Here is a 12,497-nt window from a genome sequence, read left to right on the forward strand (position 1 = left end):
CTGTAATTTCTGCAAAAGGAGGATCTACTAAATATTGATGTAATTTATTTTTTGTGGTGCCCAAATGTATGCACCTGCCTAATTTTGTTTAAAGAGACTCTGTAACAAAATTTTAAGCCTTATTTCTTCTATCCTATAAGTTCCTATACCCGTTCTAATGTGGTCTGTCTTACTGCAGCCTTTCCTAGTTGCACAGTCGCTGTAATATCTCTGTTATCTAATCTTCTCTCCTTTGTCAGCTTTGTCGGCTGAGGCAAGAATGTGCTGCTCTGCTGTGATAGGATATAAGTTATACACACCTTCTCCAGGCCCCCTGCAGGCTCTGTATGGGTCACAGACTGAGCTTATCTGAGCCTATCACAAGCTGGTTAGCAGCCATGTCTTTTGTTTGTAAACACTGCCTAAAACTGGCAATTACAAGCCAGGATTGCAGCAGGGAGTGGCAGAAACAGCACAGAGGGGCCCAGGAGAACATAATGAATAGAATGGTATGCTTTTTATTGTAAGAATTTTAGAGTACAGATTCTTTTTAAACAATTATTGCACACTTTCTGTAAATCCTATAAACTTCATTCACTTCTCAAATATCACTGTGTGTGTCTCCTATATGATATATTTAACTGACATTTTTTATCGTAACAACCAACGATTTATACAGGAAAATCGTGACAATTAACAAGGTTGCCAAAACTTTCGCATCCCACTGTATATTTTATTAACCGAGATTATCTTAACTCCAGTGGTTAATTAAGTGCACGTGGTGACTGTCTGAAGTGTGAAATGTGTTCCCCCTCTTTTTACCACCTAATTTGGCCTAAGTAGTTCAATTTCTACATGACAAAATGGGGTGCCTGGTAACACTGGACCCTTTAATATGCATTTTAAGTGTCATTACTGATGAGGGAATGCACCCCAATGTAAATAAATTCCTGCACGAAACACTTTTTGCTTCTAGACATCTGAATCTCCCCAGTTATCTTGTTGGATCAAACGACTTGACACTGCTCTTTCATTCAAAAAGTTAGTATATGCACACAGACAACCAATTCCTCGATTTCAACTGATATGGGACAGATGGAAAGAGCACAGTTAATTTTGTCTTATGTTCCTAGCTAAGATCACTTTTTATAAAGCATTGTATGGTGCTATGAGTTATACTTGGGTACCATGATGTTATTGAACACTACTCACAGTATACAGTTACAGTGGGTTGCAAAAGTATTCAGCCCCCTTGAAGTTTTCCACATTTTGTCAAATTACTGCCACAAACATGCATCAATTTTATTAAAATTCCACGTGAAAGACCAATACAAAGTGGTGTACATGTGAGAAGTGGATCGAAAATAATACATCATTCCAAAAATTTTTTACAAATCAATAACTGCAAAGTGGGGTGTGCGTAATTATTCGTCCCCCTGAGTCAATACTTTGTAGAACCACCTTTTGCTGCAATTACAGCTGCCAGTCTTTTAGGGTATGTCTCTACCAGCTTTGCACATCTAGAGACTGAAATCCTTGCCCATTCTTCTTTGCAAAACAGCTCCAGCTCAGTCAGATTAGATGGACAGCGTTTGTGAACAGCAGTTTTCAGATCTTGCCACAGATTCTCGATTGGATTTAGATCTGGACTTTGACTGGGCCATTCTAACACATAGATATGTTTTGTTTTAAACCATTCCATTGTTGCCCTGGCTTTATGTTTAGGGTATTGTCCTGCTGGAAGGTGAACCTCCGCCCCAGTCTCAAGTCTTTTGCAGTCTCCAAGAGGTTTTCTTCCAAGTTTGCCTTGTATTTGGTTCCATCCATCTTCCCATCAACTCTGACCAGCTTCCCTGTCCCTGCTGAAGAGATGCACCCCCAAGGCATGATGCTGCCACCACCATATTTGACAGTGGGTATGATGTGTTCAGAGTGATGTGCAGTGTTAGTTTTCCGCCACACATAGCGTTTTGCATTTTGGCCAAAAAGTTCCATTTTGGTCTCATCTGACCAGAGCACCTTCTTCCACATGGTTGCTGTGTCCCCCACATGGCTTGTGGCAAACTGCAAACGGGACTTCTTATGCTTTCTGTTAACAATGCCTTTCTTCTTGCCACTCTTCCATAAAGGCCAACTTCATACAGTGCATGACTAATAGTTGTCCCATGGACAGATGACAAAATGTGTTAGGGTAGATAGAGGAGAGAGTACACTCCAAATGACCAACGTAATTCAATATATTATAAACATACAAATTTTTATTGAGATCCTTAATAAAATAATTTTTTCATAAAAAGTATGCACCCACAAAGTGGTCGGCCGACCCTGCACCCTCATCCATCCAACCACATACACATACAGCCAAAAAAGTTCAGTTGCAGTGATCACTGAGTGGGTTATGCCCAAATGTCCGCAGAACATCTGCCTTATGTTTAGTTATAGCTTCTCATTTGAATGGAAACATGATCAATCTTGTTAGTATCGGTTAGTATCAGCCAAGCACATCAAGCAAGATAGCAGCGCCTCATTGCGAAATGCAAGAGCCAGTTCAAGAGTCATAGGCTATGGAAGCAGCATAAATAGCGTACAGTGTATCAAACACATTAATTGCCAGCTTATTCCGTATACTCTACCAGCTCCATGAAGTTTGCGGGATGGTAAATGTCCCATAAAGACATTGTGCAGTTCATCTGCCCGGCACGATGGAAATAGGCATTTTGTATTTGTAGTCCACAGGCGGCATCTAGGTCTCACGGAAACAGTCACGGAGACACACGAAGTTCCGTCCTGGCAAGATAGCGGAGCGGAGAAGCAGTGCAGGGCAGATCCAATGAACAGCAATCCGGTAGTCAGGCAGGTGAATGGAGAGCAGTGGAGGGTAGGCTCGCTCCACGTGGGTCACACTCGCACGCCGTGTGTACCCGACATGTTTCGCCGGCTCACTTCCGGCTTTCTCGAGGGGGCGTGTCAGCAAGCTCACGTCACCATGCACACACTTCCCATATATACTAAACTCCGGCCAGTCATCAGCCACGCTCACCACCTCCTCCCTCCGCATCACTGGAACGCAAGCTGCGACCAGGGACGGGAGGGGAGGGCAGAAGAGCAAAATGGCCGCATTATATTCAAAAACTATCCTGAACCAAGTATATTGTGGATATGTGGCCAAAAATCCAAAACCAAAATCAAAAAAATATATAAACATTTCATATATAGAGGAAGGTTAAGGGCAAATCAAGTCCCTACCTCCTCAAGTGGGTAAACAATCCCAGGTCATAATTATATCAAAAAATTATTAGAGGGGCCACATGATGTGTAGCTGGACTATAACGCCAAGCTAGGACCATGACTCATGGCCACACAGGCCAAAAGGCGCGTGTCACAAGGCAACACCGCAACAGTAGGTGCGCCAGAGAACACACAACACCAGAACAGCGAGCAGTCTAAAGTGGCAAGAAGGGGGCATAACTCTGGGAGTCATTGAGGCCCGGGGGGGTAGTGGCTTTTAATTCATAAATCCAGCGTGCCTCGCGCTGGAGGGCTAGCCTATCAAAATTTCCACCTCGAATGTTAGTATGGATACGGTCCAACCCAATGACTCTCAAGCCATTGTAGTTCCCACCATGGACGTTTTTAAAGTGGCGGGCCACCGGTGACGGAACCTCTGGATCCTTGCTCTTTATTTTAGTTATATGCTCATTAATACGTCTCCTCAGTTCCCTCTTGGTCTTGCCCACGTAGAAAGCTCCACACGGGCAGACCAAGAGATAAATCACCAGAATGGTGTTGCAGTTAACAAAGTGAGCAAGGGTCCAGGTCCTACCGTTCGGTAGCTCAACCACCCGACCCACCTGCATAAACCTGCAGACCGTGCAACCACCACATCTGTAGGTCCCAGTGACCTTACAGTGTTTGGGGGTACCACCCGTACCAGGAAAATGACTATTGACCAATAAATCTCTTAACGACGGGGCTCTCCTGAACGAAACATTCGGTGACTCAGGGACAATGGCACTCAATTTAGGATCATTACGTAAAATATACCAGTGACGTCTAAGGACGTCCATGATAAGGCCATGCTGGACACAAAATCTTGTACAGAAACGCACATCGTTCTGTGCACGTGCGGGGTGATGTTGTACCCCTATTAACGCCTCACGATCAGTATGCATCGCACGCTGATATGCACGTCTGAGGTGGACATCCCGGTAGCCCCTCTCTCTGAACCTATTACGCAAATCTCTGGCCTCCTTTTCAAAGGTGGCCATCTCTGAGCAGTTTCTACGCATCCTCAGGTACTGACCAGTGGGAATCCCCCTGACAGTATGTGAGGGATGGAAGCTATCTGCTCTCAATAATGAGTTGGTAGCCGTCTCTTTTCTATAAAGGGTAGTAGAAACATAGCCATCAAGACTTAAGGAAATGTTTAGGTCGAGAAACGGGACCACTGCGTCATCCACCTGAAACGTAAATCGCAAATTGCGTTCATTTGTGTTCAAGCGAGCTACAAAATCTGTGAGCAATTTGCGCCCACCCGTCCAGAACAGCAAAATATCGTCGATGTACCTGTGCCACGCCACAATGTGGCACAGGTACATCGACATAGAGTCATCAGAAAAAATCTCCCGTTCCCACTCCCCCAGGTACAGGTTCGCATACGACGGGGCACATGTGGTCCCCATCGCTGCGCCCTGCACCTGGAGGTAGTGAGTTTCCTCAAAAACAAAAATGTTATTACAGAGCAAAAATTCCAACAAGGATAACAAAAATCCATTATGGGCTGCATGCATGATACTCAATTCACCCAAAAACGTACCCACAGCCATTACCCCCCTGTCATGGGGGATACTTGAATACAGGGCCTCCACATCGAGGGCCACCAGACTTGTGCCAATCGGAACCTGTAAGCCATTCAAAATTTGCAATAGATGCAACGTATCCCTAACATATGAAGGTAAGCTCTGCACATGCGGCTGTAAGTGCCTATCTAGATAGATGCTAATTTTCTCCGTGAGGGATCCCTTCCCCGAAACAATCGGGCACCCAGGGGGCTTATCCAAACATTTATGCACCTTCGGTAAGGAATAAAACGTAGGTGTGATGGGATTTACTACCTTAAGAAATTGACTCGTCTCTTCGTTAATTATATTGCGAGCAACCGCATCATCAATTATGGCTACCAGGTCGGCCCGACATCTGGTGGCCCTCGACATGGATACCCTCCTATAACACTGCCGGTTCCCCAGCAGGTCCATACACATATCTCGATAATCTGTGCTGGTCATGATGACTATATTGCCCCCTTTGTCGGAGGGTTTTATCACCCATTCCTTTTGTTCTCTTAATAAATTCAGTGCCAGCGTCTCCTGTTCACCCAAGTTGGTATCAGGGGAAGTGTCTAACCTAATCTGTGAGAGCTCATCCTCTACCACCTTCATGAATGTTTTTAGGCTAGGATTAAGTGAAAAGGGAGGGAATTTGACCGACCTATTCCTCAGACCAACGTCACGGAGATGTGGTTGATATGTGGGGGGGGCATGTATTGTCCCCCCCACACACTCCACATTCGGTATCTCATAACTATCTGGATTAGACTCCAAATCTTCCAAGATCTTGAGGGCTCTTAGATCCTCCTCCGTCCAGAGCTCACCCGGGGAAAGGATCTCTCGATCTCTACTTTTATCACCAAATAATGATTGTAATAGAATTTTTCTGCCGAAGATCTGAAAATCAGTAATAACCTCAAATCTGTCCATATTGTGGGTCGGACAAAATCCGAGCCCCCTAGACAGAAGTGTTACCACAGAATCGGGTAACCGTGTGTTAGTCAAATTAATTACCTGAAGTTGGTTCATCTCTCCGGCCGAAACAGCCTCAATCTTGGTGTCCATGTCTATATCCCCAGGCGGCTCTGTCCTAAAAAAGGAATGGCAGAGGAGGATGCAGACCCCCCATGTCCATGACCCGCTCCTCGAATGTTCCCTGAGCCCGTTGACTCTTCCTCCTCTGGTGAAGTACATGACTGACTATGTTCTTTCCTCGCTCTCTGTTTGTTCTCCTTCTTTTTCTCCTTTCTCTCTTTAGATCTAGACCGCGTATAATACCGGTCTATGCTGTTTCTAGTGGAATCTGAACTTTGTGATCCTGCCCTGCTCACTCCGCTAACAGAGGAATCAGATTCATCCGTCGCGGGCACACGGACTGGGTCTTTTTTACCCTGTGGTCTTGGTCTACCGGGTACCGGCCGTTTTATCCCCCATCTATAAGCTGTGCCAATTTTATATGCTGTCTTATCCCTCTGTACCTTTTGGTCTCGGGCAACCACTAAATCTTTATTAAACTTACTTATATGGCTTTCCAATTCAGCGTTACGTTTCTTATACAGAGGGTCTGTGTTCAAGTCTTTCAAAGACTCCGTGACACGCACAATTTCACTCTCTACTGAGTCTAGATCAATGCCATCTAGCTCATTCATGAGCGTGAGGCAAGTTTCAGCACAAGTTTCAAAATTCTCTTCCCATCTTTTTTTAAAATCCTCACTGATGTTCTTCCTATGGGGGAAAACCTGGAATCTAAGCCACAGGGGTGAAAAATGTTCGCTTAGATACAATTTATTGTATCTAATATTCCACCAAACTCTTGATTTCTTCTCATACAGTTTAGTTAATTTGCGAAAACCACTATTAATAAGCTGCTCACCATTTCTGGCGTCCTGCGTCCTCAGACAGTCCCTCTCAACCTGCGAGACCAGAGCGTCCCAACGTAGCATCGCAGCCACAACCACAACACCACTCCACTAAATTGACTCAACGGCTGTCACCAGGAATATCAATCCAGTTTAACCCTAGCAAATCGGGTATATACCCTAATGGGGAAACAGCTGATGCTCAATAACAATCAAATATAATTTGGGGTGTCTCCTCCAAAATTAGACAATGACAAAATGTGTTAGGGTAGATAGAGGAGAGAGTACACTCCAAATGACCAACGTAATTCAATATATTATAAACATACAAATTTTTATTGAGAACCTTAATAAAATAATTTTTTCATAAAAAGTATGCACCCACAAAGTGGTCGGCCGACCCTGCACCCTCATCCATCCAACCACATACACATACAGCCAAAAAAGTTCAGTTGCAGTGATCACTGAGTGGGTTATGCCCAAATGTCCGCAGAACATCTGCCTTATGTTTAGTTATAGCTTCTCATTTGAATGGAAACATGATCAATCTTGTTAGTATCGGTTAGTATCAGCCAAGCACATCAAGCAAGATAGCAGCGCCTCATTGCGAAATGCAAGAGCCAGTTCAAGAGTCATAGGCTATGGAAGCAGCATAAATAGCGTACAGTGTATCAAACACATTAATTGCCAGCTTATTCCGTATACTCTACCAGCTCCATGAAGTTTGCGGGATGGTAAATGTCCCATAAAGACATTGTGCAGTTCATCTGCCCGGCACGATGGAAATAGGCATTTTGTATTTGTAGTCCACAGGCGGCATCTAGGTCTCACGGAAACAGTCACGGAGACACACGAAGTTCCGTCCTGGCAAGATAGCAGAGCGGAGAAGCAGTGCAGGGCAGATCCAATGAACAGCAATCCGGTAGTCAGGCAGGTGAATGGAGAGCAGTGGAGGGTAGGCTCGCTCCACGTGGGTCACACTCGCACGCCGTGTGTACCCGACATGTTTCGCCGGCTCACTTCCGGCTTTCTCGAGGGGGCGTGTCAGCAAGCTCACGTCACCATGCACACACTTCCCATATATACTAAACTCCGGCCAGTCATCAGCCACGCTCACCACCTCCTCCCTCCGCATCACTGGAACGCAAGCTGCGACCAGGGACGGGAGGGGAGGGCAGAAGAGCAAAATGGCCGCATTATATTCAAAAACTATCCTGAACCAAGTATATTGTGGATATGTGGCCAAAAATCCAAAACCCATGGACAGAGTCTCCCACCTGAGCTGTAGATCTCTGCAGCTCGTCCAGAGTCACCATGGGCCTCTTGACTGCATTTCTGATCAGCGCTCTCCTTGTTTGGCCTGTGAGTTTAGATGGATGGACTTGTCTTGGTAGGTTTACAGTTGTGCCATACTCCTTCCATATCTGAATGATCGCTTGAACAGTGCTCCGTGGGATGTTCAAGGCTTTGGAAATCTTTTTGTAGCCTAAGCCTGCTTTAAATTTCTCAATAACTTTATCTATGACCTGTCTGGTGTGTTCTTTGGACTTCACGGTGTTGTTGCTCCCAATATTCTCTTAGACAACCTCTGAGGCCCCCACAGAGCAGCTGTATTTGTACTGACATTAGATTACACACAGGTGCACTCTATTTAGTCATTAGCACTCATCAGGCAATGTCTATAGGCAACTGACTGCACTCAGATCAAAGGGGGCCGAATAATTATGCACACACCACTTTGCAGTTATTGATTTGTAAAAAATGTTTTGAATCATGTATGATTTTCGTTCCACTTCTCATGTGTACACCACTTTGTGTTGGTCTTTCATGTGGAATTCCAATAAAATTGATTCATGTTTGTGGCAGTAATATGACACAATGTGGAAAACTTCAAGGGGGCTGAATACTTTTGCAACCCACTGTATCCTTAATTGTGTATTTTAAAAGTTATAATGACAATGTTTACACTGCGTGTGTTCAACTGTATTATTATGTTTTGGTTACATTTGGACCCTAACAATTACCCATTTGTACCTTTAAATCATTAAGTGTAAGTGTGTTGAGGACATTGTGAATTAACTCTGTTGAATTCAGTTGTATTGTACTTGTATATTGTAACCTTTTCTACACAATTAATATTCTTTGTTTAAAAAAAAAATATTGTGTGGATTTTATCCATAGTAGTATGTTTTAGTTTAAAGCTATAATGGCCAAAAACTAAGAAAGATTGAATTTTTTAAATTTTTTCTTATTAGCCCACTTAAAATGCATTAAAAAAAATTCTTAGCAAAAAGTACCACCCTAATTTTTGGCAAAAAAAAAAGATATAGATCATTTATTGTGATAAGTAGTGATAGAGTTATTGGCAAATTAATGGATCAGTCAAAACCAGCCTTATAAGCCTGCCGACAGACTGTACACATGGGCAAACTGTTGTCACAACGGCCGTCCCACAGAGTTTAAAGAAATCAGGGGTGTGTACGCACCTTTAAAGAGCACTGAAAGATGAAAATTGCTCTGGTCCATAAGGGGAAAAAACCCTTAGTGGTAAACTGGTAAATCTGAGGCTGTAAGTGGAAAGGGTTAAGAAAATATAATTAGCAAATGGGAAGTGGAGTTAAAGAGACTCTGTAACAAAAAAAAGGTACCCTGGGGGGTACTCACTGTAATAAATATTTGTTGGTTGCTATTGGCAACAACACTACACCTTCGTTCGACACCATATCACAGGAAGTGTGATAACTTGACACTCATCACAGCAAACAGCATAGGAGATAAAAAAATCTTAGACGTCGTCAAGGGTTCAAGAGTTTATTTGTAAAACAAATATACAGATGTGTTCATCAGCAGTCTTATATCTTCTTTACATGTTACCACCCTCGGCAAAGCAAACGGTCTGTAGAATCTTATGCGTTCCATGCAGACTTGATCTATCCACAGTGAATAGACCAGGCAACTTTCTCTTTGTTACATCTATGCTAGTTGCACTTAGGCATATATACAGCATACAGTTACAGAAAGTTACAAGAAGGAAGTCAGCAGAAGGAGAGAGAAGTGCCCTTGGGAGCCCATGTTGACTATTCTTATACTAACCTCTAAAGAGTTAAATGTGACATCATCCCGCAGGGATGATCTAGTACCCATCGCATGCAATTGGCTTATAATAGCATGTGATGGATGACCCTCTCTGCGCCTGCTCCGAGGGGACATGGCGTTTCCTCCCTTATTACCCAGAAATTAGGGAAAATGTTCCCTGGCTATTGTTTACCTTTAGGAAATATGAAAACACTCAATGTTTACAGTAAAGGCTGTTTGGCTGTCTGCACATTGTGGACAGATAAGCACTTTGGCCTTGGGTGAGACACCGGACCCTGTTCCACAGTGCTTCTAGAAATGCTCCTTAAAGGGAGACTTTCTGCAAATCAAGTCTTTTAACTAAACTCAGGTAAAGTAACTGAGGCCTACGAATTCAACCATATCATACTTAAATTCTAACACTCACCTTGGTAGGGGGAAGCCTCAGGGTCCCAATGAGGCTTCCCCCTCTGCTGTAGCTGCAGGCAGTCCAGCGCTGGCTCCCCTGAAGTGTCCTGGAATCCTCCCTCAACAAGGCTGATGAGCACTGATTTATTTACCTTTCCTGGCTCCAGCGGGGGTGCTCTTGTGGTAAACCGTACGGAGATAGGCGAAAATACCCCATCTCTACTACGCAGGCGCAGGAGACTTGCGCCTGTGCAGTAGAGCGGGCCGACAACGATCGGGTATTTCCACCTATCTCCGAGCGGAGAGCGGATACTGTGCCTGCGCTGGAGCCGGGGAGGTAAATATTTACATGCCCGCTGTTCAGAGGGGCACAGGGAGACCGCCGTGGGACACAGGAGGACGGGGGAAGCCTCGATCGGATCCGGAGGCTTCCCCCTACCGAGGTGAGTACCCCCCAGGGGAACTTTTTGTAGTTACAGGTTTTCTTTAAGAGTGAATGTAGGTGATACATTGTGGATACATAGTAGTGAACGTTTAGGACTAGGAGGCATTGTTTTCAAACGAGCAACACACTTCATCATGGTATTTGATATAATGATATGTAATAATTATATTTTCTAGTTCGTCTTTTAAGAATCATTACCAAGTACTCGGTGTTGGAAGAAATGCCACAAGCAGTGAAATTAAGGAGGCATTTTTCAACCTTTCTAAGCAGGTAAATCCCTCATGATTGTCTTCTTATTCCATGATATTTGTATTGGATATTACAGAATTTACAGTAGATGTTCACATGGTCAGGGATGGTTGTAGACTTTTTGCTGCCTCAGGCAAACCTGTGAGTATACGCCCACTTCCACCCCCAATTTGGAATGATCGCACAGCACTTGACAATTTACTTTGCTTCATTTAATGTTCTCGGTCAGCAAAGGAGCATATGCAACAACTTGAGACATGACATGCTGCAGCTCAACACAATAACACACTGGCTGGCTGGCTGCGAGACTGTGGCAAACAAACTGCTCACCCTCAACCAGTTGGCTGTCCTCCATTCCTCCTCAGTCAGGACAGCAGTGCCACCTCCTCCCTTCTGCTGTGCAAGTTAAATGAAACACTGCTGCTCTCCTGCCTCCCACCTCCTCACTCACTGTCAGACTTTTCCCCAATGATTACCTCTTCACCTCGCTTGCTCTCCTCTCGCTTCTCCTCCTACTCTGACTGCATGCTGTAAGTGTAAACACACAGTGCAAACATGCAGCCCCTGTATCAAACAGGTAGTGATCCATAAATTGTAGTGGCAGACAGGTAGCGATAGTTAGATTTACATGCCAGACAGATACTGCTCACTGGATTCTAGTGGCAGGCAAGTAGTAATAGTTTGGCAGGTAGTGGGTGACAAGCATTGATAGATACAGGGTTAACAAGTTGTAGATAGTGGTTGACAGACAAGTGGTGGGTGCCAAGTTTCAGTGGTTGCCTAGCTGTAGTGGTTTGTTATTTACAGCAAGAGTCAGTGGCGTAGCTAAGGAGCTGTGGTCCCCGATGCAAGTTTTACATGGGCCCCCCCAAGCACACTATACATAACAATTGATACAGCGCACCAAAACCTGCCAATGGCAACTACAGTGTCTGAGGTGCAAGAAGGGGATGGGGAACAGTTTGTTAATGATTACCACTATTCAAAGCATCTATAGAAGTGATTATTATAGGCACAGGACCAATAGAGAGCTAATACTGTAGTTGGGGGAGGGCCCTTCGGGGCCCCTCTGGCCCAAGGGCCCCGATGCGGTCGCAACCTCTGCAACCCCTATTGCTACGCCCCTGGCAAGAGTTACTTCAAAATTCCCCTTTATCTAGCCATCTGCTTCCTCCCAGATCACTTCCAGCCTTCTCCTCCTCCCCGCCTCTTCTTGAAACATGTGATCACCAGCACAGCCACAACACAGACACATCTTTGGTTAGCAGGGGAAGAGCAGAACTTCCCACAGCTGTCCTTACTGCTGCCACCTGGTGTCCAAATCCAAATCTGTGCAATGTAAATGTAGCCTCTCACTGGCTGCCTGAATTCAGCTTTAGCTTTACAGAGTCCTGGGGGACACCCGGTGGCAGCAGTGAAAATCCACAGGTGAAGAAACCACAGTGCTGGAACCCTCACAGGGAAACTGGTCCCTGGTTTGCTGGTGCTTCATCTCGCTTAGGTCTCCCACCTGAGCGAAAGGCAGTACAATGAAGTTAAGAGGCGGCACACTACTGGCTTTGCTGATTAAAGCATAACTACTGTACATGTTACGAACCATCATGGTCCTTCATTAGGTGTACAATGATCCACACATTACAACTTACATTTATAATC

At 44.6% G+C, this 12,497-nt stretch overlaps 1 protein-coding gene across 2 annotated transcripts in view; it reads left to right on the forward strand.

Moving 5' to 3' along the window:
• The window catches only part of DNAJC4 (DnaJ heat shock protein family (Hsp40) member C4), a 223,041-nt gene that overhangs the window by 122,405 nt on the left and 88,139 nt on the right, over positions 1–12,497 (forward strand). For both annotated transcript variants that reach the window (XM_068259430.1, XM_068259431.1), the window contains exon 3: positions 10,769–10,862. In XM_068259430.1, the coding sequence (XP_068115531.1) occupies positions 10,769–10,862 (94 nt within the window). The remainder of the gene's footprint in view (positions 1–10,768; positions 10,863–12,497) is intronic.

Source organism: Hyperolius riggenbachi, chromosome 11, assembly GCF_040937935.1.
Source record: "Hyperolius riggenbachi isolate aHypRig1 chromosome 11, aHypRig1.pri, whole genome shotgun sequence".
NCBI lineage: Eukaryota > Metazoa > Chordata > Amphibia > Anura > Hyperoliidae > Hyperolius > Hyperolius riggenbachi.